Source organism: Zootoca vivipara, chromosome 17, assembly GCF_963506605.1.
Source record: "Zootoca vivipara chromosome 17, rZooViv1.1, whole genome shotgun sequence".
NCBI lineage: Eukaryota > Metazoa > Chordata > Lepidosauria > Squamata > Lacertidae > Zootoca > Zootoca vivipara.
Window position 1 is genome coordinate 15,699,348 of NC_083292.1, and position 26,543 is coordinate 15,725,890.

Below are 26,543 nucleotides of genomic sequence, written 5' to 3' on the forward strand. Positions count from 1 at the left end.
AACTAGGCTTTAGGAAGGAGGATGGAGGAATTTAGGACCCTGCCAGAGCCCTCACACCTCCTTCCCAAAGCAAGCACTTACTAGGCATTGGGAAGGAGGTGGGGAGGTGCCCTCTTGGCTCGGTGCCATGGGCGTAGGCAGGGGGGCAGGAGGGGGCAGTTGCCCCCCCTAGAAGCAGGGCCGCTGGCCAGCCTGCCCCGGTGCCCGCCCGGTGCCGTCTCCCTTCTCCCTTGCTGGCTGTGGGGCGGGCGGAGGGAAAGCCAGGCAACCGCTCTGGGGCTTTCCCTCCACCCACCCCGGCGATCGCAGAGGGGGAGGAGGGGATCGGAGCAGCCCGATTTCGGGCTGATCCTGGCGCCCCCTCGCCCCTGCCGTTCGAGGAGGGGGAGGAGGGAAAGCTGGCAAGGGAGAAGGGAGCTTTCCTTGCCCCACTGTGGCCCCTCCCCCCACCCCTTGGCCCTGCCCCTTGGCCCCGCCCCTTGCCACCCTAATTTTCATCCTGGCTACACCCCTGCTCGGTGCCCTGTGCGGAAGAACCAGTTGCGCTGTCCTAAATCCACCTCTGGGTGCTCGGCATTCACATTCTGCCCTCATTGCCAACATCATCCCCACTTAAAGTGCATTACAGTAAGCAAGGCTTGAGGTTTCCAATGCACTCTGATCATGCTACCCTGGTCCAGGAATGGTGGCACCAGGCGTAGCAGCCAAAGCCGGTGGAAATCCCTCCTACAGAGATCATTGGGGCCTCCAGTGATAAAGATGGAGCGTTATCTGTTTCCCACTGAGGTTGGGTACATCTTGGCAGGATGCTGAGCCATACGCCAACACATGAGGAGACATCTTGCCACTGGGAAGCCTAGTTAGGCCCAGTGGCGTAGCAAGGGGGGGCGATGGGGGTGGGTCACCCCAGGTGCCACCCTGAAGGGGGGGGTGACACTCGGCGCCCCCCACTGGGGAACATTTTTTTATTTTCTGTTGCATGAGATTTTTCAACTGTTCTTATATGTTCTTTCAATGCTGATTTCATATCTGAAGTTGGTTTTGTTCTGTAAGCTCTAGTTGTTGTTGTTTTTTGCAATTCATGTTTTTCACTTTTCACCAGAGCCGGAGCCGCGTGTGTGGGGGGGGGGGGGATGACAAAAAAAATTCTGCACCGGGTACCAACTGGGCTTGCTACGCCTCTGGTTAGGCCACACCTGATCAGGGCCTAATCTGGGTTCTCCAAAAACCAGGGATGATGACGTAGCCCCTGAGATGTTGTTGGATCACAGCTCCCATCACCCCAAGCCAGCATGGCATGCGCTCAAAAACAGGGAATCCAGGAATGTGACGGGATTATCCTGCCCACCCACCTGAAGAGCAACACTTTTGATCAGCAGGTTTTTTTTAAAACAACAACAACAACAACATCCTGGGCAAGTAGGGTTAAAAATGTGAAGGACCCAAAAATAAATGGGTAGCTGCTGTTTTTTCCAAAGCCACGGAGTTGAAGGCACTTACATTCCACTCGAAGCCCCCGATCGCGATCCCGGCGGCTGCCCCCGTCCCAGCCAGGCCTACAAAATGGCCGCTCCCAATGTTGCTGGCAAACAGAGAGGCACCAATCTGAAAGCAGAAAGGAGAGATGTCCTTTAGCCTGAGGGAGGAGGGTGGGTTGGAAGTCACCTAGGTATGGGGCAACAAAATCAGACTTTCCTGGTGTCCCCATTTTCCAGGGACAGCCCTGGATATACAGAAGCCGCCCTGGTTTCCGATTTGATCCCAGAATGTCCCACTTTTCCTTAGGATGTCCCTAATTTCACTGGAGGGTATGGAGTTATGCGACCCCTGAGCCAAGGAGATAAGTAACTATACAACCTTTAAAAGACAGCCCTGTATAGGGAAGTTTTTTTTAATGTTTAATGTTTTATTATGTTTCTATATATGTTGGAAGCCATTCAGAATGGCTGGGGAGAACCCAGTCAGATGGGCGGAGTATAAACAATAAAATTATTATTGTTGTTATTTATTTTGGAATAGGACAGGCACCCCCAAACTGCGGCCCTCCAGATGTTATGGCCTACAACTCCCATGATCCCTAGCTAACAGGACCAGTGGTCAGGGATGATGGGAATTGTAGTCCAAAACATCTGGAGGGCCACAGTTTGGGGATGCCTGGAATAGGATGTCCCTATTTTCATCAGAGAAATGTTGGAGGGTCTGCAAAATCCCTTACGGCTCCATACGACACATATCGTAAACTTTTGTGGGTTGGAGCCTGGAGTTCCCCAAATGGATTCCAGCAACATTAACACATTGGAAATGATTGCAGCAAGATCTGAGTTTAAATGCATAGATCTGCTACTTTTGCACCACCTTTGGACCTCAGCCTCACATCTCCAGAGGCAGAATGCCTAGCCCTCTTCCAGGGGAAAGCAACATGAGGACCTCCCAGGGTCCTTGGACCACAACCAGGGCCAGTGGCCATCCCAACTGTGAGACAGTGTGGCTCGAGCGCCGCAAGGGCAGGTCCTGTATCTGAATACAAGTGGACTACGGGCGCTCCAATGGTCCTGGGAGTTTGCCTCCTGCAGGACCTATTATCAGTTCCTCCCACAGCCTCACCACCCAGCGGACAAGCAATGAAAGCGGAGCTCATGCCAACGCCCAGTTGGTGATTGTTCCTTGGTTGACCTGGGCAGAGTTGCTTCTTTACAAGGCAGCTGCTGTCATCATTTCAAGAGCCACCATTCATGTGAGGGCAAGTTGGCTTGCAACACTTTGCCTGCACTGTCCTGTCTGGCTTCATTCAGTGGGGGAGTTCTCCTCTCATTTTAATCCGCAAAGTGTCTTGTTCTCCATTTTTAAGCCTCCGGGATAGGGAGGGGCAAGGGCAGCTTCTTCTCTCTCTCTCTTTCAAAATAATAATAAAAAAATCCTTCCAGTAGCACAGGGGTAGGCAACCTAAGGCCCGTGGGCCAGATGTGGCCCAATCGCCTTCTCAATCTGGCCCATGGATTGTCCAGGAATCAGCATGTTTTTACATGAGTAGAATGTGTCCTTTTATTTAAAATGCATCTCTGGGTTATTTGTGGGGCCTGCCTGGTGTTTTTACATGAGTAGAATGTGTGCTTTTATTTAAAAATGCATCTCTGGGTTATTTGTGGGGCATAGGAATTCGTTCATATTTTTCCCCAAAATATAGTCTGGCCCACCACATGGTCTGAGGGACGGTGGACCAGCCCACGGCTGGAAAAGGTTGTTGACCCCTGATTTGGCCTTAGAGACCAACTAAGTTTGTCATTGGTATGAGCTTTCGTGTGCATGCACACTTCTTCAGATACCTTCAGATGCATGCACACGAAAGCTCATACCAATGACAAACTAAGTTGGCCTCTAAGGTGCTACTGGAAGGAATCTCTTTATTTTGTTTCAACTACAGCAGACCAACACAGCTGTAACTAAATCTCTGTCAGTTTCCCTTCAATTAATGATTAAGGCTAATGCCGGGTAATTAGGAATGCTTTCCCGGGAAAATGATTAACCACAATGGATTCCATGTCTTTGCAATTCTGCTTGGAATGGAATTCTAGCACATGGATATCTCCATCGAAGTGAAGGCTGAGGCATTGAGACACAACACGATAGCCTGGCATCTGCACAAAAGGGGAGCTTTTACCATTTCTCAGACTTGCTGCCACACTTCCCTTAACCCAGAGGTTTTCACTCAAACACAGAGGTTTGAGTTCATGGCTCCCTTGACCAACTACATCTTTCTGTGGGGCTCAGGTGCCCAGTTATGTCACCCCTCACCTGCAGAGCTGGCAGCCTCTCACCCCTTTTTTTGGAACCCCTCCCTTGTGGAGGGTTCCCTCAGCCCCTTCTCCTCTCTCTTGTTATGAAAAATGTCTCCTCTCCTCTCCTCAGGAATCCTCGCCCATTTGCTTGCTTACTCCAATGCTGCCTCAGCTCCCAGCAACCAACAACCCCTGCCTGGCCCCAGAGGCACCATTCGCCTGGAGAACTTGTAGCCAGGGCCGCTGCAACAAACAGCTGTGCCAGCCTCTGGAGGCAGATACATGAGGGAGCGTCAGAGGAGGAAGAGAAGGAAGGAGGGACGGAGGCTGGTGCTGCCCACAGAGCATCTAACCACCATTCAAGGCACCCCAGGTAGGGGCGCAGCAAGCGGGGAGCAGAGGGGTCGGCCCGCTCCCAGCTCCGTTTTTGGGGGAGCAGCACGAGCTGCGGCGCCAGCACCCTGCTACGTAGCGCGCATGTGCAGCGTCGCTACATAGTGACGCATACGTCGTACGTAGCGACGCTGCGCATGCATGCTACATAGCGACGCCCCGTCCCCGGGGGCGCGTCATGTTTGCCGCTCCGGGTGCCCAAGCGGCTTCCTACGCCACTGACCCCAGGGTGCCACAGTGGTTGAAAACCACTGCCGTAACTCTATATTTTAAAAGAGCCAGCGTCGACACAGGGGACAGAGTGAAGCCTTTGAGCCCCTCCAGACACCCCTTCTCCTTGTGTTGTGCATTCAGGGCAGTTTTTGCACAGAACGGTGTTGGGGACATTTATATGCAATCCCACTTTCAATACTGATTTGCACCTGCAGTAGTTTCTGGGAAGCCAGGCTGCTTCACTTGCAATTGGTGCACTTCTTGCTGAAATCCCAAACCCTTTTCATGCTGCAAACATTCCAACTTATTATTTTTTTTGTACAGCATTTGTTGCACCATTGTACAAGAGGGCCCCTCTAGACCAGGGGTCAGCAAACATTTTCAGCAGGGGGCCGGTCCACTGTCCCTCAGACCTTGTGGGGGGCCAGACTATATTTTGAAAAAAAATATGAACGAATTCCTATGCCACACAAATAACCCAGAAATGCACTTTAAATAAAAGGACACATTCTACTCATGTAAAAACACCACGCAGGCCCCACAAATAACCCAGAGATGCACTTTAAATGAAAGGACACATTCTACTCATGTAAAAACATGCTGATTCCCGGACCATCCGCGGGCCGGCTTTAGAAGGCAATTGGGCCACATCCGGCCCCCGGGCCTTAGTTTGGGGACCCCTGCTCTAGACAGAAATAACATCGAGCAGGCACCGCAGAAGAATGGTCTGTCGACAGGCCACCACAAATGCACCTCCACCCCCCCCCCGAATTTCTCCCCACTCATCCTTCTTTTAAAATGCGTCACTCTTGTATTTTGTACTGTATGAAGGCTGTTTTACACCAACGTATTCCACACATAAGCCACTTTTAGCAACACACACACACACACACACTAAACGTGCTTTTCTGCAAACAAATAAAACTGATGAGCCTTGGCCAAAGGTTGAGTGAGAAGAAAATATATTTATTTATTTCTCATACACCCCTTCCTGCTCAGACTGGAAAAGAATGAGCTGTTCCCTTTTCTGCTTTGATCCTAAGATATTTTCCCTCCAAGGGAGCATCAGGTTGGTAAGAAGGACAGCTTCTGCTTTCTGAAGGAACAAACTCTGTCTCTTCAGCTCACTGGGCACCTCACCAGAAGGTGAGTCATACACTGGGCGACAGACCAGCCGCTCCCTTGCTCCTCCACGGTCTAATCTCAGGAGCCCCGATGCAGTGGGGATGGCCCATGGGATGCTTGTCTGGGCAAAGGAGCAGAGAGAATCTTGCCCCTCCACCGTCCACCAATAGTCAGCGGCAGCAAAGCTTTGCCCAGGCAAACCTTTGCCAATCTGGTTCCCCCTTCCCCACACTGCTTTGGACTGCAAAATTTCAGTTTCCCTTAGTTTCCTGTTCCCCCCCCCCAGTCTCTTCTCCACATTTCCCTATCAGTTTGCTTTTTAAAAATCCTCATGAAAATTCAACAGCATTTTAGCGCAAATTTCTTCAACATTTTGCCTAATCTACACATTTTTTTGCAAAGCAATGTCCCCCTAATATACTTTTCATGTTCTTTTCAGGAACATATACTGTTCTATGCACGCTTTACCCAAGCAGATGCAATTTTGTACACATTTACTTGTCTGGAGAACAGCATTGCAAAATTCAGAGGAGTGTCCCTTTCAGAGGACATAGTTCTCTGTTTCAGTCTGCAAATTGCAAAATCGGGAAGGGCAGATAGGGTAGATTCAGCCTGTGGTCCTTTTGGAGGAAAATGAAGGGGGCTGTTTTTTTTCAGGGGAGCTGGCTCTTTAGACACAACTTACCGGCCACCAGACCATGCTCCGGCCTGCTAAGAAGAATCCCCCAACCGTCCCGCGGTTTGTTGAATACATGGCCTAAGGAAGAGAGAAGAGATGCAGTTAGAGTTACCAACCATATAATATAGCCTGACCACTATCCTCCATGCATTGATAAGCTCATTACTGCCCTGTGGGTTGTCTGGAAGGGCAGATGCTGCAAAATGTGGCAGCTCACTGGGGCAGGATATCGCCAACAATTTAGCCTACTAAATTCAAGGTGCTGGTTCTGGTGTATAGAGCCCAGGAGAACGTGGGACCAGGATGCCTGAAATATCGTCTCACCCCTTACATATCCATTTGAGGAGAGGGCCTCCTTGCAGGTACCATCTTATCGGAAGGTCTTCTCTGCACAATTGTAGGAATTGAGCCTTTTGTTTGGTGGCACCTGTCCTTTGGAACTCTCTTCCCCATGAATATTAGACAGGCGCCTCCCTTGTTGTCTTTTTAGTGCCTACCAAAGACTTTCCTCTTCCAATGAGCCTTTTAAGTGAAGATCTTTCCCAGTCCACCACTGTACTGGAATTGACTTTAAGGTGTGTTTTTTTATTGCTTTATCACATATTGTTTTCTGCCCTGGGCTTCTTTCGGAGGAAGGTCAGGGTATAACTGTAATAAATTAATAATACATTGAAAAGGACATCTGGACAAGGGGTGATATCCAGTGAGTGGTCACATTCGGATCAGGGGGTTTAAGGAACCCTAATTCTAATTTAAATCAATTGACGTCAGTGGGGATCAAAACATTGACAAAACGTTGCTTATTTTATTTATGAACATCGTTTTCCTCCAAAGAGCTCAAGGTGGTGTGGATGGCTCTCCTCCTCCCCATCTCATCCTCACAGCAACCCTGTGAGATAGGCTAGGCTTAAAGAGGCAGCGACAGGCCCAGAAAACATGGCTGAGTGTGGATTCAAACCTGGTTCCCAGGTCATAGTCCAAGGCTCTAACCCAACTGGCCCTTATGTCGATTATGAGCTGTGTCCAATATTGGTCATGCTCAGGGCATGCCTGTTGAAATTAATGGATGTGATCAATCTAGGTCCCCTAATTTCAATGGGTCTACTCTGGAGTAACATCAGTTGGCTGCAACCCATTGACCTTAACTTGTCCGCTGATTTCATTGGGCCTGCTTGGAGTATTGACCCAGCCGGTGCAAATCCCCCACGAAAAGTTGTTTCTATCTTAAACCTGCCAGAAATGAAACTATATCAGATTATCCTCCTAATCTCTCTGGAGTTCAAAGTGTTAAGCCCATGAGACGCATCCCAAAAACGGCTTGCAAAAGACCTCCCATGCGGTGAAATTTTTCCTTTAAAAAAAATGTTTAGGGGTACTCTCCTTTTGACTCAAGAAAACCACAATTTTATAGTTCAAATCAGGAAAAATAAAGACAGTACATGGAGTAAAGTACAAAGATTCACAAAATGTTTAGGGGTGTGCGTACCCCTGCATCCCCCTGCCCCTGGGGAAAAAAAGCACCACTCCCATGAACAATGGAACAAAAATGTTGGGGGCAGGATTTGGAATGGAGTCAGATCCGGAAGGAGAAAGCCTGGCATTCAGTTATACCCTCTGATGCTTCGACAAACCAACTGGCACCCCTGAGCTGTTGTTTATCCAGCACCATCCCAGAAGCACTGCAGACGCCTTGACAGCGATTATATTCATGTTCATTCATGGCACAGATTTATTAGGCGCAATCAAGGCTCGCCATTGTTTCAGTGGCAACAGACTCCAACAGGCTTTCCGCCAAGCCTTTCCCAATACTGTAAAGCCATGATGGGGGGTAAACGAATGAGAACGTCGTCCATGGGCAACATGCCACCCGAGGCTTGTCCAGACTGGCAGTTCCTATGGCACCACCCTCCACGGCTGCCCACCCTAAGTGTCATACAGAACTGCCGCTGGCTGGGGCAGAGGGCAGTCGTCGCCAGGGCCTGGTGGTGCCCTCCAAATGCTTTGGACTGCTGCTGCCCTCAGCCAACATAGGTGTGCTCAGACCCAGCACCATTTGCCCATGCTGGCTGGGACGGGTGAGAGCTGTGGTCCAAAGAATCTGGAGGGCACCACCAGGCTGGCAGAGGTTGCCATAGTACTCTTTCTGTTTACACCCACCATGCACTATAGGGCATGGCATAATCATAGAATTGAAGCCTTGGAAGGGGTCCCGTGGGTCATCTAGTCTAAACCCTTACAATGCATAGTCATACGGGCAGGGAAGGGGCTACTCCGGGAAGGTTACGTTTTGTATCTTTTTTAAAATAAAAAATGTCATTTCATCTACATCAGGCGTCCCCAATCTTCGGCCCTACAGATGTTTTGGACTACAATTCCCACCATCCCTGACCACTAGTCCTGTTAGCTAGGGATCATGGGAGTTGTAGGCCAAAACATCTGGAGGGCCGCAGTTTGGGGATGTCTGATCTACATTATTTCACTTCCTACAGATCAGAGATGTATTTATTCCTACGGAGCAGAGATCCGCCAAGGAACATTGACGATCACCTAAACCAGGGTTTCCCAAACTTGGGTCTCCAGCTGTTTTTGGACTACAACTCCCATCATCCTTAGCTAGCAGGACAAGTGTTAAAGGGATGGTGGGAATTGTAGTCCAAAAACAGCTGGAGACCCAGGTTTGGGAAACACTGACATAAATTATGGTCATGGCTTTGTGCCCCCAAAGTGGAGAATTTGTTACGTTCCATTTGAACTGAAACTGCTTTGAGATGTTCTTAATTGTAATTGTTTTTAAAATGCTTTCAGTGTTTCAGACTGTTTTTGCTTTTAAATAGTGTGTCTGCTTGGTGCCCTGGAAGGACAAGGCATACATTCTAGCAATAATTCAATAAATAATAACATTTGTTACAAACACATGTGTGTGTGTGTGTGTGTGTTTATGCATCTACATCTTCATAAAATTCCTCAGGGTACTGTTGGCATTTGCCTATGCACATAGCAAAGTGCCTTCAATAGATTCTGAGCAACTGGTCTACCTAGCCTGGTGCTCGCTGCGGCTCTTCGGCATAGGGTGCCCTGCCCCACCTGGGCACATGCCTTGAGCCCATCTCTCATTCTGTATTGCAAACAGCAGATGAGAATCGCTGTTTGCCTCCCAGAAAGAGAAAGCAACCAAGCAGAAGGACTGTTTTTGCTGCTGCTGCTGCTCCTCGTAAAATTGTGGCATGGCTGTTGTGTGTCCACAGAAACCAGCAAGGTAAAAAAGGTAAAGGACCCTTGGATGGTTAAGTCCAGTCAAAAGCAACTATGGAGTTGTGGCACTCATCTCGCTTTCAGGCCGAGGGAGCCGGCGTTTGTCCACAGACAGTTTTCCAGGTCATGTGACCAGCAGGACTAAACCGCTTCTGGTGCAACGGAACACAGTGGCAGAAGCTAAAGCACACAGAAACTCGCCACGTCGCGGGGACCTTCTGATCAGCAAGCCCAAGAGGCTCAGTGGTTTAGAGCACAGCACCATACCCTAAAGGGTAAAGGTAAAGAGGCCCCTGACCATCAGGTCCAGTCGTGTCCGACTTTGGGGTTGCGGCGCTCATCTCGCTCTATAGGCCGAGGGAGCCGGCGTTTGTCTGCAAACAGCTTCCGGGTCATGTGGCCAGCATGACAAAGCCGCTTCTGGCGAACCAGAGCAGCGCACGGAAACGCCGTTTACCTTCCCGCCAGAGCGGTCCCTATTTATCTACTTGCACTTTGATGTGCTTTCGAACTGCTAGGTGGGCAGGAGCTGGGACCGAGCAACGGGAGCTCACCCTGTTGCAGGGATTCAAACCGCCAACCTTCTGATCAGCAAGCCCTAGACTCTGTGGTTTAACCCACAGCGCCACCTGGGTCCCCCATATGCGTCCTAGAAACCAGCAAACACAACACAGTACACACCCAAATAAATCACTAGCCTGTGCAACAGCTGGATCCGAGTTGTGAAATGTGGCTTTCCACCTCAGAAGCAGCAACCTCCTGTGGAGAGCCTCACTTTCTCTTCATTTTAAAAAGAGCAAGCATGCCTCTAGTCCTCATGGCTTCTGGGAGAGAGAGAAAAGGCAAGCCATTGCAAGAGCAATGGGATTTTCCAGCACTCCATATTTCCTGGTGATATATATATTATATAACCTGACCCGCATGTTCTGCCGGTTCCTGCTTTGGAATGCAAGAAACCTAATCTCACACTGGCATCTGCATAACCAAGTAGATGTTAAGTGTGGAGTGGGGTCAGCCAGGGCAAGGGAACAGGCACCTTGGCTTCCTGGTACAATGAGACTGTCTTTGACCTCAGACAAAATCAAGCCAGCAAGCACAGTCTTGCCTTGCAATTTTCTCAGTGGCTTTTCCTCAGGCTTTTAGCCCATCCCTCCTGACACCTGCCCGTAGGGTTGCCAGACTCAGTAGAGGACAGGACTTCTGTGCCTTTAATTGCCCTGCTCTCTTTTGAGTCTGGAAACCTTAAAGAGAAACCAGCAGACCCTTTGCTTGGAAATTAAACAAAGGGTCTGCTGGTTTCTCTTTAAGGTTTCCAGACTCAAAAGAGAGCAGGGCAATTAAAGGCACAGAAGTCCTGTCCTCTATTGAGTCTGGCAACCCTACCTACCCGTCTTCCTTAAGAGCAGCCTTGCCCAAGCTCCTCCAGGTGCTTTGAAAAACAACTTCCATCAGCCCCGGCCTGGGTAGCCATGGGGTGCTAAGACTGATGGGAACTGTAGTCCAAAACATCTGAAGGTACTCCAGACTAGAGAAGGCAGCTTCAGAGAGGGGAGTCCTGGGCTCTTCGAGGCTCTTCTGGACTCCCCTCAGACAGCACAAGGACCCTGGGAGTCATTGCCACACACTGCCAGGATCAGACACCCTAACCTGCCCCACCCGGGTCCTGGGAAGCCAGTCATCAAGTCAGCTCGGCTCCTGTACCTCCTTCCACTGGTTCCGCTTCTGAAACTTTAAGGATTGCCCATCAGACAGATGTTTCACAGGTGAAGGTCTTTTCACTTCTCTACAGGCCAGGAAAGGCACCACCTGGTGCGTTAAATACGACGTACACTGCTGCTCTGGGCATTTTTCGGTGCAAGGGTGTGATATTATTATTAATTTGCAAATCATAAGAATGAAAGGTTTTCTGTGAGTCGGGCAAGGAGAAAAGTGGTAAAAACCTTCTGCCAGGCACAAGAGCAGAGGGCAGGAAAAGAGCTGGCAAGCCTGCTTTGAGAGGCAGTGCAGTTAAAGTGCTGCACTAAGACCAGGAAGAGAACAGGGTTCAAATCCCCTCTTGGCCATGAAGCTCACTGAGTGTGGCCTTGGGCCAGGCACTGCCTCTCAGCCTAACCTACTTCGCAGTCTAACCTTGTGAGGATAAAAGGAGGAATGTCCTCAGGGAAATAATGGCCATGCACTGCAAATAACAGTCAGGAACTGGTCCTCCCATCCCCTGCAAAAAAAAGGGGGGGGAATTTGGCCAGTCCTTGAAAGCTTGCTATACACCATTCATCAGCATTACAAATAAGTATCAGCAAAGAATCCTGATCATTTTAGTTTGGGAAGGTGATGTCAACTCTCTGCTCATCGTTCTCCCTGAACTACAGCTCTCTGGGGAGAGGGAGCGGCTGTTCAAATACATTAATTGATTACAAAGTTATAAATCTGTTCTGTTTAAGCCTGCGACGCTAGCTTCCATTTGTCATCCACACACGCCGTGAATAAGTAATCAAGGTGAGTGTCGCCGCTGAACATGTGCAGAGTGCCTGTTGCATCTCTGCTAAAATAGCCACAAGCATTGGGGATAAGGAGCCTACAATGTCATACTTGAGCCTTAGGTCAAGCAGCAGCACCCAGTGGCAAAAATCGAGCTGTTCCCCTTCTTGTCACTCTTTCTGCTGCCATAAAAAAGCTCATATAGTCACCTTTCCCCCCCACCTTGGCCATGAGACCTCTCAGCCACCCTGAAGCACTCAAACCTAGGCGGCAGACATGCTTCCATTTGCCCTGGCTAGGGAAAACTTTGAATGGGTTCAGCTGAGCTGCCCAAGCCCAGGCACTGCCAGGGAGCTACAGCTGCATGCCGCAGTCTCTGGAGGGCAGCAAAGGTATCAGGGCACCTCTTTGTGCAGAACCTTGGGACAGATCACACTTGCCGCTTCTCCCTCGGGTGCAGATTCCAAATGGCCTGAAAGTTTAAAAAACGCTGCACACCCACAGCCTTCCTGGGAGCTCTGGCCAGAACAGGCTCCTCTCTTCCATCACCCCAAACAACATCGCTCTATCGAGTGGCGGCTGGTGTATACCTTTGGACTGCTAGGGCACAGGAGAAGCCAAAGCCAGCTCCTTCTTGTCTTGCCCCATTCTCTTCCTAAGCTGAAGGGTGCAGCAATAAAGCTGCTAGCACATTTGCAAAGCCAAGCCGAGTCCGGTATGGTTTCAAACTGGATGGTGGACTGCGTGTTGGGATTCCTGCATTGCAGGGGGTTGGACTGGATGACCCTCGGGGTCCCTTCCAACTCTACAATTCTAGGATTCCTCCTCCTTCTCTACAAGGGGCAACTCTGAGACTGAGGAAGAGGAGGAATCTGACAGGCAGGGCCACCTGTAGCCTGGGTGTAAGGAAGGAGACAGGCAGTTCGGGGGGGGGCTGGCTAAGGACAGGAGGAGGCTAGTGAGGCAGTGCCCCAACTGGGAAGAAGAAAAGGCTACCGGGCCAGGCCAGCATCCTGTTCTCACAGCGGCCAGCCAGATGCCAGTGTGAGAAGCAGTGTGGTGTAGTGGTTAGAGCGTCAGACTAGGAGCTGGGAAACCAGAGTTAAAATCTTCCCACTCAGCCATGAGGGTCACTGAGTGAGACCTTGGGAGCCGGTCGCAGCCTCTCAGTCTAACCTGCCAAACAGGGGGTTGAATGAGGGAAGAATCATACATGCCACCTACTGCTCCTTGGAGAAGAAGGTAGGATTGAAATGCAATAAACAAGTGTCTCTGGAAAGCCCAAAAGCAAGACCCGAGAACAGGAGCCCTCTCCTCTCCTGTGGCTTCCAGCGGTTGGCATTGCCGCTTTCGGCCAGCCTCCCCTGCCTGCATCCGTTCCTATCGCTGTCCTCAGCCTCCCCATCTCTCCCTCCTGGCTCTTTCCTGAGGCCTCTCTCAGACGTTTTTACCCTGAGCCACTGGCTCCATTTCCTTCATCCCTGCCCTCGGGCAACCCTGACCTCTTGCCCGGCAAGGAAGGGGTTAACCCTACAAGCAGGGAGAGGAGATTTCATATACAGACACCTTGGTGACAAAGCAGAGGCTTGTTTTTTTTTAACTTATTAGGTTCGCTCCAGAAAAGGAAAATCTGGTTTAAATAGATGTGAAACACAGGCTGGTATTCTGAGGTCAATGCAGACCCACTCCATAATAAGCACCCATCCGGAAGCACCTGCCAGGAATGCAAGGTGGAAACCTTGAAGCACCTTTAATTTCACATGTCAAATCCACCCCTCAAAAAAAGAAGGGAAAAAAAGCATTTTGCCACCTTCCACTTTCTGCCCCATAGATTCCTGGTGCCCAGTGACGATGCCGGTGGCACCACACCTGTGTGGCATCATGGTTAGAGTGTCAGACTAGGGCCTGGGAGAGCAGGGTTCAAATCCCCACTCAGCCATGAAGCTGTCCTCGAGGGCCGGTCACGGCCTCTCAGCCTAACCTCCCTCGCAGGGTTGTTGCGAGGGCAAAATGAGGAGAGCCATGGGGCACCCTATTGAGCTCCTTAAGAGGAAAAAGGTGGCATATAAATGCAAAGGCAGTAGAAACTCAGGAGGTGGTGGGCTCTAATTCCTCGGAGGTCTCTTAAGCAGAGTTCAGATGACCACCTGCCATGGACCAAATAAAACGCACGCCAGAAAAGTCAACGAGACCTACCCATATTCCCACTGCCAGCACTATCAAGAAGTACAGGACAATGACAGAGATGTCTGCGGGGTTGTTGATGGCCACCCCTTCCTCCTCCAGGGCTGCTGTAGTCGTGGGCGCGGTTGCCGTTGTGGCTGCCATCCTGCCGTTCTGGGTGCCTCTCTTGCCCTTCTCTTGCTCTCAGCTTTATATCGCCTGGCAGCGCCACCAAGTTAATGATAAGCTCGCGTGGGTCTCCCTGGGCTTCCACGGTGTCTAATGTGTAACCGAGAGATCTCTGCTCCCTCTCCCTCTCTCCTTGGGATGCCTGAAGTCCTCCTAAGAGGAGTGCTTCCGTCCTGGCATGGCCTGCTGTGGACGCCAAGGGTGGCTGCTTCTATCCTCTCTGGAGGCTGCCAGGTATCTTCCTGGGTCCCACAGCAAGAGGTGCTTACGGCTTTTGTAGCCCTGGAGCAGGTGGTTTGGCAGGAGGCAGCGGAAGAAGGAGGGGTTTGGCTCCAGCCCTGCTCAAGGAACCCAGAGCCCAGCCTGAAGCGGTTCTTCCAGACTGGCTGGTCCGACCCTGGTGCAGAAGCGCTCACGAATCGCCCAGGATTCGGAAGAGGGGGAGAAGGAGGGCTGTGAGCTTCGGGGACACCCCAGGATGTTAGGAGCGGCATTCCTGCTGCGACGTTTCATCAGTCTTCATGGCTCCCAGCTGGAAGAGAGACTAGACCCTGGCACCACCCAAGGGAAGCAGAAAAAAGAAGAAGAGAAAGACATGTTAATCTATCCCTCCAAGGAGATGGAGAGAGCAACAGAGTGCAACACTTGCAAAGTGGGAAAGAGTCAGAGCATCTGCTTGGCATGCAGAAGGTGCCAAGGTCAATCCCTGGCATCTCCAGGTAGGGTTGGGGGAAAACTTCCTGCCTGGACCCGGGACAAATGCTGCCTGCCAGTTAGCATAGATAATGCTGAGTTAGATGGACAAATTGTGTGGCTCAGTATTGCCAAGGGCCTTAGCTCAATGGCTAAGCATCTGCTTGGCATGCAGAAGGTCGCAGGTTCAATCCCCAATGGCCTCTCCAGGTAGGGCAAGGAGAGACTCCTTCCAGAAACCCTAAATTCAGACAATGCTTAGCTAGATGGGCCGATTGCCTGACTTAGCATGTCCTTCGCCAACTTGGAAAAACTTCTGGTGTCCCCATTTTGCCACGCCCTGTTCCTTGAACTCCAGACAAAACCCCCAAACTGATCCTTCTCAGAAGTCTGAGATATGAGAGGGGTAAAGTTGGCCAATAAACCACAAAAATGTCACGGTGGTGAATATGCAAATACTCCCATGATTTTGTGGCGGCATGAAAAGTCTTAAACAGGAAGCAAGACCCAAGAGTTGTGCCCCAGAATCCTCTGTGGCCCTTGCAAAGGATCATGGGAGCCACACATGGGAGGAGGGGGGGAGAGTTAAAGGTCTGTGGCTCTGCAGGGGGCTTTGAAACAATTCCTAGGAAATACAGTAATCCATTCAAAAACCCACGCTGCTGTGTCCACACACTCTCATCTACTCTGCATCCAGAGTTCTCCCACTGCTGGTTTGAGAAGCAGAGTAAACAGGGCATGATCCGCGCAGTAATCCAAATCTATGCTGTTGTTTCCTCAGAAATTCTGTGCGTTGATGCCTTTACCGTACCCCCCAAAACAGCTTCAACCTGAATTGAGAAAAATAACAGCCTTGATGCGTTTTAAGCAGGTCTTGTACACGAAGCCCACATGCAAACGACTGCTGCCACATTGAAATGGTTGTGACGCATCCAATAGATTACCGTATGTCTGTTTTAAAGGAGACACTTTCCGGATCTGAAGTGCGAAATTGAAAGGGGTGAGGAGAACTGGGGTTGTTTAAATAAATAAATAAACCAATGCAAAAGAGTTACGGAAATAAATCCTCCAATGACTCGCCTGCCAGGCAGGTGACTTTGTTGTGCAGATTTATGAATTGGAAAGAAAACATGTCTAGCTACTATTGCACAGGCTTTTTCTCCTCCCTGCCAGTTTTGGGGAAAGGTTTTCCCCATTCTTTTAGATAATTCTTACCAAAGACTGCTTACCTTGGCCCAGGGTACATTTGAGCTGGCAGCTGAACAGGGAAGCAGCTGGATTAACAACAGAATGCCAAATGCAGAAAAATCCCCCCCATTTCACCAAGACTGTAATCCCAAACACATGAGCAATAAGTTCCTCTCAGGACACCCTTACGTCTGAGTAAATATGCGCAGGATGGTGCTTTGAGAAGAAGTGTTTGCTTGTGGTGTTGTGTATTGAGTCAAAGGATTTTATATCTGTATTATTATTATTGTCTGTACTGTATTGCATTAGGATAAAGTAACTGCCTTTTGGTTCCAGAGGGTACAGCTACTATTGGTTCATTTAAGCTGCTGTATTTGGATCCTCTGTCTTATTGGTTTCCTCCAAAAGGCAGCACTGTGATTGCCTGATATTGTTCCCTCCAAACTGTATCCCTTTCTAGCTAGTTCCCTGTCCCTATAAATGTAGCCTTCCTGCCCTCATAGTCAGTCTTGTTCACTTTAATAAAGAGCTGTTACTAGAGAACTGTCTCCAGCATGTTATGTCAAGAGAGATGAAATCACAAAATTCCCGCCCTGCCCCCCGCAGAACTACATTTCCCAGCACACTTTGCAAACGACAGTTCCCAAGATTCGCTTTAAATGTTGGCAGGGTTGGTCCTACCCTTAGGGAGGTGTGAAAGCCTCCCCAGACAGCTGATTTGGGGTAGGGAGCAAATCACCAGTCACTTAATGCACAATTATTGCATTAACTGATTTTTTATTATTACTGTATTGCATTTTTACTGCCAGGGAGTGGGAGGGGCCCTTGTGGGATAATTTTTTCTCAGATGGCAAAATACAGTAAGTAGACTGACCCTGGGTACTGTGGCAACTTGATTTGGGGCTGGACTAGGCAGATGCTTTGTTTCAAAATGCCAGCCCTGTTCATTTCATTCATCCACACCACACAAAAAGACAGAGAGTTGGTTTTTTTTGTTTACATCCAATATTCTTCTACTGGAACAAGGGTTGCCAACTTTTTTTCTTGACAGGGCTCCAGTGTCTTTAAAAGGCTGCAGAACAGGGAAAGATCAAGCAAGTGAAGCTTCTCCCACCACTGAATCTAGCTCCATGCCTGACAGAATGTCTTCTGCAAGCTTAATGGTGCAGCTGCCAAAGGCACAAGAGCATGGTCAGAGGAAAACAGTTGGCAACCCTAGTAGGACCCAAGGCCAATGCCATATTTTTAACAGCAACTGGACATGCAGACATCATTGGATGAGAATGTTTATCTTCACATCTCCTTAGCTGCAGATTGGTGCAGGTGTTTTTTCTGCTTCATTTTGTTTTGTTTTTTGAGAAGCTGCTGTTAAAGATACAAGTACAGGCTGGACTGGGTTTTCCTGGTCATTTGGCAACAAATAGCATTACAATACAGTCTAGGTACCAACCCATTCCTGACATTAAGGTTCCCGCCTTTATCTCTTTGAAGGGTCAGATTAAAATTAGTTGTTTTACCTCTCTGGCCAAATCTATAAAATCAAAGCTTTCCACTCCTACCACAAAACTAACAGTTGGTGTGGGAGGATTTACTGACCTGCTGATCTTTCAGACTGATACTTTTAAAATCGTGATTGAGTAAGGCTCACAGACTTGGAGCCTGCAAGAGTCCTGGGAACAACGGGGAATGATTCTGAGGCTTCACTTATGACTAATCTCATTGGAAACAACTGGAGGACCCCCAAGGCCTGAGAGTAGGAAGAATGTTTCCAGGGAGCAGCTGGAAGTTCTGGGTGTTTGGGATGACAGTTAAGAGGCAGTTGGCCAGAGAACAGGAAGTGAAGGCTGTGCATGGACAGGACGGTGCCAAGCCGTTCCCTCCTCCCCCGGGGCTGCCACTTTGCCACTGCTATGGAAGCAGCTGGTTGGGGACTTGGACAGAGGAGGCCAGACCCCCCAAGTGTCCCTATTTTCCAGGGACATCCCTGATTTAAAGAAGCTGTCCCATTTCTGATTTGATCCCAGAACGCCCCACTTTTCCTTGGGATGTCCCTATTTTCATTAGATAAATATTGGAGGGTATGGAGTTATCTAACCCCAGAGCCACCTGAAGGCAATCTTGCCTAGGAAAGTTTTTTAAACATTTAATATTTGATTATGTTTCAATATATGTTGGAAGCTGCCCAGAGTAGCTGGGGCAACCCAGTAAGATGTGTTGGGTATAAATAGTAAAATTATCATTATGGAATGGGACGTCTCTATTTTCATTGGAAAGAGGGACGCAGGTGGAAAGAGGGACGTGGGTGGCGCTGTGGGTTAAACCACAGAGCCTAGGGCTTGCCTATCAGAAAGTCGGCAGTTTGAATCCCCGTGCTGGAGTGAGCTCCCATTGTTCGGTCCCAGCTCCTGCCAACCTAGCAGTTCGAAAGCACGTCAAAGTGCAAGTAGATAAATAGGTACCACTCTGGCGGGAAGGTAAACGGCGTTTCCGTGTGCTGCTCTGGTTTGCCGGAAGCGGCTTAGTCATGCTGGCTACATGACCCGGCCAGAAGCTGTACGCCGGCTCCCTCGGCCAATAAAGTGATATGAGCGTCGCAACCCCAGAGTCATCCGCGACTGGACCTAATGGTCAGGGGTCCCTTTACCTTTATTTTCATTGGAGAAATGTTGGGGGGTATGGGAGTCCATTAGCTACATAAAACTCCCCTCTCTGTCCCTCACATACGTTTTGGTGATCTGCACCAGAAAGCCCAGTATCAAGCGTGCCTGAATGCTTAACTTAATGTTCTATTATGCTGCTTTCCAAATCAAATCTCTGATCCTGTTGGTCAGGGGAAGAACAGAGGACCGTTGGGTCCAGCTTGAGATTGTCCCTTCCACATGTCTTCAGTGAGGGCCAACCTCTCATTGAAGGAAAATAGACAATCCATTGACAAGATCAGTACTGTTGGTGGGGAGAACGTGGAGTGAAACACTGGCCCCGACCGTTTGCCATTGGTCCCTATCCTGGATCATCCAGCTTTCAGACACACAGACAAGTATCAACAATTCAAGGATTGGGAAGCCATGGGAATTTACACTGTTTTTGACCTGTTTCCCAGAGGGAAAGCAATTTCCAAAGAGGAAATACAAAGTAAATTAAAAGGCTCATTATTTTGTGCTTCATTTGGAACATAGGGCCTACTACACACACTTAGCTTGTTTGAATGCTTGTGCAACAGGCCAGCATATGACCCGAAGAGCACTGCTTCCCTAATATAAAGCTATCTATTAGATCAGGAAGCCAGGGGTATTGGAGGCCCCCAAATTGTATGGGAATCAGAAATAGGCCACCAAAACAAAGATCCTCAATGGGATGGTATCTGGATCACCATCTCCCCTTAAAACCATCTCTGCTTGCTTCACTGGACGCCAGTCGAGCCGGCAAAGATTAATCCCTCCCTTTCCCCTTTATGTTGGAAGGCTGTGGAAAGTAATCTCCATGATATCATAGAGTTGGAAGAGACCACAAGGGCCATCCAGTCCAACCCCCTGCCAAGCAGGAAACACCATCAAAGCATTCTTGACATATGGCTGTCAAGCCTCTGCTTAAAGACCTCCAAAGAAGGAGACTCCACCACACTTCTTGGCAGCAAATTCCACTGTCGAACAGCTCTTACTACCACAATTAGAAGCCAGCTTCTTTCTCCAAATCCTGCCTCAGCCCTACTAATCTTTAGACATAGACTTGGGCTCCACCTTGCACCACCACAGGGAACTAGTAGGCTTCTTACTGACCGCAGCACAATTAGTGATAGCTCAACAACAGAAGAACCAGTTTGAAATACACCCCTAAAAGTTTGGGGAAATAATATATGGGATACAGCACTGTCTGAGCGTCTCAGCAGACACAGGAGCGCAATTAAAGGCATAATGAAAAGAGATGCCTTCCAAGAAACGTGGATCCCTTTCTTTAACTCTATTAATGACCCAAATCAAGACCTTGTTATATCAACCGCTCAGTGGAGAGTTATGTTAAGTAATATGTTTGAACACTGAATGTGTAAGCTTATGTCTAAAGTCAATGGATAGAACAAATACCATACCTACTCGTACCTACTCGTACCTACGGGACCGCCTCTCCTGGTATGCCCCGCGGAGGACCTTAAGGTCCACAAACAATAATATTCTGGAGATCCCGAGTCATAAGATGGCTAGATTGGCCTCTACTAGAGCCAGGGCCTTTTCAGTACTGGCCCCAACCTGGTGGAACGCTCTTTCCCAGGAGACCAGGGCCCTGCGGGATTTGTCATCTTTCCGCAGGGCCTGCAAGACAGAGCTGTTCCGCCTGGCCTTTGGGTTAGACTCAGCCTGACCCCTGTGTTTTTCTCCCTCATGGCTTGGATTTATGGCCTACTTGAAATGAGGCTGCACGTTAAATTTTAATACTGTATTTTAATCTGTATTTTAACTAATTGTTTTTATGTTTTATTGTGGTTCTGTTGGTGTCAGCCACTTATGGCCTACTTGAAATGAGGCTGCACTTTAAATTTTAATACTGTATTTTAATCTGTATTTTAATTAATTGTTTTTATGTTTTATTGTGGTTCTGTTGGTGTCAGCCGCCCTGAGCCCGGTTTTTGACTGGGGAGGGCGGGGTATAAATAAAAATTTATTATTATTATTATTATTACCATCAGAAGTATTGCTGGATAAGTGCTTAATGGTTCCAGGGCAGGCATCCGCAAACTTCGGCCCTCCAGATGTTTTGGACTACAATTCCCATCATCCCTGACCACTGGTCCTCTTAGCTAGGGATCATGGGAGTTGTAGGCCAAAACATCTGGAGGGCCGCAGTTTGGGGATGCCTGTTCCAGGGTTTTTTGGTATTTGTTTAAACACCAATTTTAAAAAATTGTTGGTAGTTTCTCCCCTGCACTTGCCATATTACTGTATGTCTGCCATTCCCAACCCTAGCAGCCTCCAAATCCTTTGGACCTACCAACTCGCATTGGCCCCCAGTCAGAACAGTGGCACGATGCTGCTGGGGCTGATGGGAATTGTAGTCCAAAGACTGCTGGAGGCTGCCAAGTTGCAGAAGGATGCTTATTGAGTTCATTCCGTTTGCACTTGCTTCTCCTCCACTGACTCCATTTTTAAGGGGGAGGAGGGCGAATGATATCCCGGTAGCAACAGATGCGAAATATACCCAGCTGATAGCTGCAGGGTCAGAAGTGGCAAGCTGGGCATCGTGGGGTGCTTTAAGTCCCCTGTACATGAAACGGGGGCGACAGGTGCCAGTGATAACTGCAAGATGCACACACAACCCATTCAGAGAGTTGACTGGGAGAGAAGGGGGAAGAAGGGGGAGGGAATAAGAGGAGCCCAGACGAATCACGACATTGGCCTGTTTAGTCCAGCATCCTGTTCTCACAGATGCCAACTGGATACCCCAATCAGGAGCCTGAGCACAAGAGCCCTCTCTGCTTCCTATGGTTACCAACAACTGGTATTCAGAAACCCCACTCCCTGGATCATCACCTTGTTGTGGTGAGTGGGCTTGCACATTCCTATGACCCTTGTGAGCGAAGCTGTCGGGAATCTCATGCTCCCAGCAGGGTCACCCAAGGCGGTAAGGTCAAAGGGAAGGAGCTAGACAAGGAATGATCCAAGAATTCCTCAACAGCAGAACAGGCGGATGATAACAAGCGGTACAGTGGTGCCTCGCTTAACGAACGCCCTGCTTAACGAAATTTCCGCTTAACGAAAGGATTTTTCAAGCGGAGGTTGCCTCGCTAGACGAATTCGTTTTATGAAAAATTGTCTAGCGAATCGCAGTTTCCCATAGGAATGCATTGAAATTCAATGCGTTCCTATGGGCAAAAAAAAATTCAAAAGAAATTAAATGCATTCCTATGGGATTCGCTAGACGGATTTTTCGTTATGAGAAAAGACCCGTGGAACGAATTAAATTCGTCTAGCGAGGCACCACTGTATGTTACAACAGCTGTGAAGGCTGCAGCAGAGAATTTACCGGTCGCCGTGACTACTCATGCCATCGGAACAGAGCCTTACTGCAGAGACTGTCCATTGGTCAGCATGCACTGATCTACACACATAAAACAAATTCACGCACAGGCGTCTTCCAAAAACCCATCCCAAATCTAAACCTCAAAAGTCCCATGGCGATTACAGGTGCAGGATCATGAAATCTGGAAGCCCCTAGACATGAACCGGCATATGGGCGGTGGACACAGATTCAGTCGTTCTGACTCAAGGAACGAGGCAGTTGAGCAGCTCAGCAGCTGTATCCATGACTGAGCAGCCCTTTTTAGGATCCACTCTGCTCACCCCGAAAAGGGGGAGGGGCTAGAAAAGGTGCCCTAAACATAGTCTGCCTTCCTTTTTCCCCTGACTGGATTACCGCGCCCAGTGGGGTCACCACCCAGAGGTCGTAAAAGACAATTGAACTTTGGAACATGGAATATACGGACTTTGTTGGATAACACAGATAACGAGCGTCCTGAACCCAGAACTGCCATCATTGCAAGAGAGCTGCAATGTTTTAACATCAACGTTGCAGCACTTCAAGAGACTCAAAGAGCAGGTGAGGGGCAACTGAAGGAAGAAAAAGGAAGCTACACATTCTTCTGGAAAGGTCTGTCTGAACAAGAACATTGAATACATGGGGTGGGCTTCGCTATCAAAAACGATCTTGTGAAGCTCCTGTCAGAAGTCCCTACCGGCATTAATGAGCAACTATCAACCCTTCGAATAAAACTCACCAAAAACTAACAGCGCTTATGCACCAACACTGGATGCCGATGAAGACATTAAAGAATTTTTTTATTCTAGTCTGGATACCTTCCTATAAGAGATGCCTAAGGAAGATAAAATTATCCTCCTGGGTGATTTTAATGCAAGAGTTGGGTGAGATTTCGATCTGTGGCCTGGGACTATTGGGAAAGAAGGAATTGGCAACAGCAACCAGAACGGAATCTTACTTTTGACGGTATGTGCAGCGCACAACCTTGTTATTACCAACACACTCTTTCGACAGAAAAATAAATTTAAAACTTCATGGAAGCATCCTCGGTCAAACCACTGGCACCTTTAGACTATGTTATTGTCCGCATTAAAGATCGCCATGATGTGCTCCTTACCAGAGCTATGACGAGTGCCAACGACTGCTGTACAGATCACCAACTAATAGGCTCCATAATGAAGATTATATCTCAACGCAGGCTTCAAGGAAGGAAACCAAGGTGCAAAATGAACACTCAAGCCCTTCAAGATCCCATTAAGCGGGATTGCTTCCAAATGACTCTTAAGGACCATCTACTTTCAGAATTCCCTGATAACATCGAGGAACACTGGACCAAGCTAAAAACATCCATTATTGCAGCCTGGGAACAAACTATTGGATACCAAAGCAGGAAACACCAGGACTGGTTTGATGAGAATGACAGTGAGATTGAGCGCATGATTGACAAGAAAAGGAAGGCCTTTCAGATCTGGCAAAGAGAAACTGTGCCACTAAGAAAAAAAACCTATGCCAACGCTAAGCCTGAGGTTCAAAGAAGAACCAGAGAACTAAAAAACACCTGGTGAATAAAAAAAAAAGCTCAAGAGATTCAGCACTTAGCTGACACTCGGCTTCTTTAAAGCCACAAAGACCATCTATGGGCCAATAAATCATGGCATATGCCCCCTACGCTCAGCAGACGGTAACACACTTCTAAAAGATAAGGTGTTGCTGCGGTAGGATGTGTGGATCCAGCAGGGCCGGCCCTACGGCCAGGCTGGGTGGCGCAGGGCACCACGGCGCCGGCCCGCCAGGAGGGCGCCGCGAGCTGCACCCACCCGCTGGCCGGTTGGTCCGCCGTGCAGCTGCGCCCACGGCAACCGCGCTGCGCCTGCCCACCTGCCCGCCGCGCAGCAGCGCCTGTGGCTGCCGTGCTGCGTGCGGCGCCCCACCACGCTGGGAAACAGGTCGGGAGGGCGCCAGAGGCGCTTAAGACGCCCCTGGGATCCAGAATTGGCCTCCACAGTCACTTACAGACTCATTGTTAAAACCGTGTTCATGGAAGACAATCTTACTCAGCTACAAGTGAGAAGAAGAAGAAGAAGAAGAAGAAGAAGAAGAAGAAGAAGAAGAAGAAGAAGAAGAAGAAGAAGAAGAAGAAGAAGAAGAAGAAGAAGAAGAAGAGGAAGAAGAAGAGGAAGAAGAAGAAGCATTGCTGCCTCTGACCATGGAAGCAGAGCATAATTATTGTAGCTAGCAGCCATCAATATCATCCCTGACCTCCGTGAATTTGTCCAATCCTTTTTAAAAAGCCATCTAAGTTGGTGGCCATCACTGACTTCTAAGGGAGCAAGTTCCATAGTTTAACTGCGTTGCGTTAAGTCTTTTCTTTTATCTGACAATCCCTAAGAAGAAGTCCTAGCAGCTCACCCTAACATTTTTTTAAATTAAAGTATCACCAAATTGGGGGGGGGGGAGAGACAAAATGTACCCTTTCCTAATCCGTCACCCTCCAGACTACAAGGCTGTGTACACATTAAACACATTAAAAGCACATTTTCCCCCTCAAAGAATTGTGGGCACTCCAGTTGACCCCTCACAGAGTCACCATTCCAAGCAATGGTTAACAAACTACAGTTCCCATAATTCTTTGAGGGAAAGAACATGCTTTGGATGTGCTTTCAAGGTCTAGGGCAACATTCCCCCAAACTTTCTTCTTCCCCCATGGATCACTTGAGGGTCTTGGCAGACCACTTAATGTGTTTTTTTCCTTCTGCCTGTTGCTACATTTAAAATGCACTGTGATAGATTTATGATTTTTAATTGTATTTTTACAAACAGACTGAAGAGCACTTGAATGAGGTTCACGGACCACAGTTTGGGAGCCCTAGTTTAGTGTGTGCACAGACCAGCCCCCTTCAGACCCAGGCATACCCAGGCCATTGGGGAAGACAGGAATAGGATGAGTGGCTTAGTGGGAAGGGATTCCGGGAAACTGGTTTGCAATTTTCAGATAATTGTAGTGACTATTACTAATTAACATGGGACACACACTGGACTATCAGCCCCATTCGAATGAATGGGAGATTCATATGTTTTATCTCTGTGTGTGTGTATTTGGGGTGGTTGTTTTTCAGTTGTGTCAGATCCTGGGATGGTTAACAATTCTGTTCTGGCAGCTTCCCACCTTGACCAACTGTTGGTAATGATTGTAGGAACCAAAATATTCCAGGAATTGGGTGCATCAGGAAGTGCCAGCGGTTGAATGTTTTAAGCACCTGCTTGTTGCCGCCAGACTTTTCTGATGCTCAGGAGGATTATGTCCCATTCAGCAGCAGACCGTGTCATTTTTAACTAGGGTTGCCAGACTCAATAGAGCAGTGTTTCTCAACCAGTGTGCCTCCAGATGTTTTGGGACTACAACTCCCATCATTCCTGACCACTGGTCTTGCTAGCTAGGGATGATGGGAGTTGTAGTCCCAAAACATCTGGAGGCACACTGGTTGAGAAACACTGCAATAGAGGACAGGACTTCTGTGCCTTTAATTGCCCTGCTCTCTTTTGAGTCTGGAAACCTTAGAGAGAAACCAGCAGACCCTTTGTTTAATTTCCAAGCAAAGGGTCTGTTGGTTTCTCTTTAAAGGTTTCCAAACTCAAAAGAGAGCAGGGCAATTAAAGGCACAGAAGTCCTGTCCTCTATTGAGTCTGGCAACCCTATTTTTAACAGATGGGCTTTAAAATATGTAATGTATTTTTTATTGTCTGATTTTTACTGGTAATCTTTTATGATACTTGTAAGACACTTAGAGCCCTTCCCTCAAAAAAATGGTTAAGCAGCACAGTGGTACCTTGGTTCCCAAACGGCTTAGCTGTCAAACAAATCGGCTCCTGAACGCTGCAAACCCGAAAGTAAAGCCGAATGTCCGACGCGGCTTACTTGCCTTCTGATTGAGTGCAGGAAGGTCCTGCAGCCAATTGGAAACTGCGCCTTGGTTCTCGAATGGTTTCGGGAGTCGAACGGATTCCTGGAATGGATTAAGTTTGAGAACCAAGGTAAACTGTATATAAATTGTCTAAATAAATCAGTGAATGAATCGTAGAATTGTAGAGCTGGAAGGGGACCCAAAGAGTCATCAAGTCCAACCCCCTTCAATGCAGGACTCACAGCTAAATGGAGCAGAGGAGGTCAGAGTAACTACAGAGTAACTACCCTGATGTTGGGAAAGATTGAGGGCACAAGGAGAAGGGGACGGCAGAGGACGAGATGGTTGAACAGTGTTCTCGAAGCTACGAACATGAGTTTGACCAAACTGCGGGAGGCAGTGCAAGACAGGAGTGCCTGGCGTGCTATGGTCCATGGGGTCACAAAGAGTCGGACACGACTAAACGAC

At 48.7% G+C, this 26,543-nt stretch overlaps 1 protein-coding gene across 1 annotated transcript in view; it reads right to left on the bottom strand.

Moving 5' to 3' along the window:
• SLC5A1 (solute carrier family 5 member 1) overlaps nt 1-14,542 on the bottom strand; it is a 34,688-nt gene extending 20,146 nt beyond the window's left edge. The window contains exons 1-3 of the mRNA XM_035098618.2: nt 14,113-14,542; nt 6,193-6,264; nt 1,501-1,605 (exon numbers count right to left, since the gene is read on the bottom strand). Coding sequence (XP_034954509.1) covers nt 1,501-1,605; nt 6,193-6,264; nt 14,113-14,244 — 309 coding nt within the window. The 5' untranslated portion in view covers nt 14,245-14,542. The remainder of the gene's footprint in view (nt 1-1,500; nt 1,606-6,192; nt 6,265-14,112) is intronic.
• Between the last annotated feature and the right edge of the window lie 12,001 nt (nt 14,543-26,543).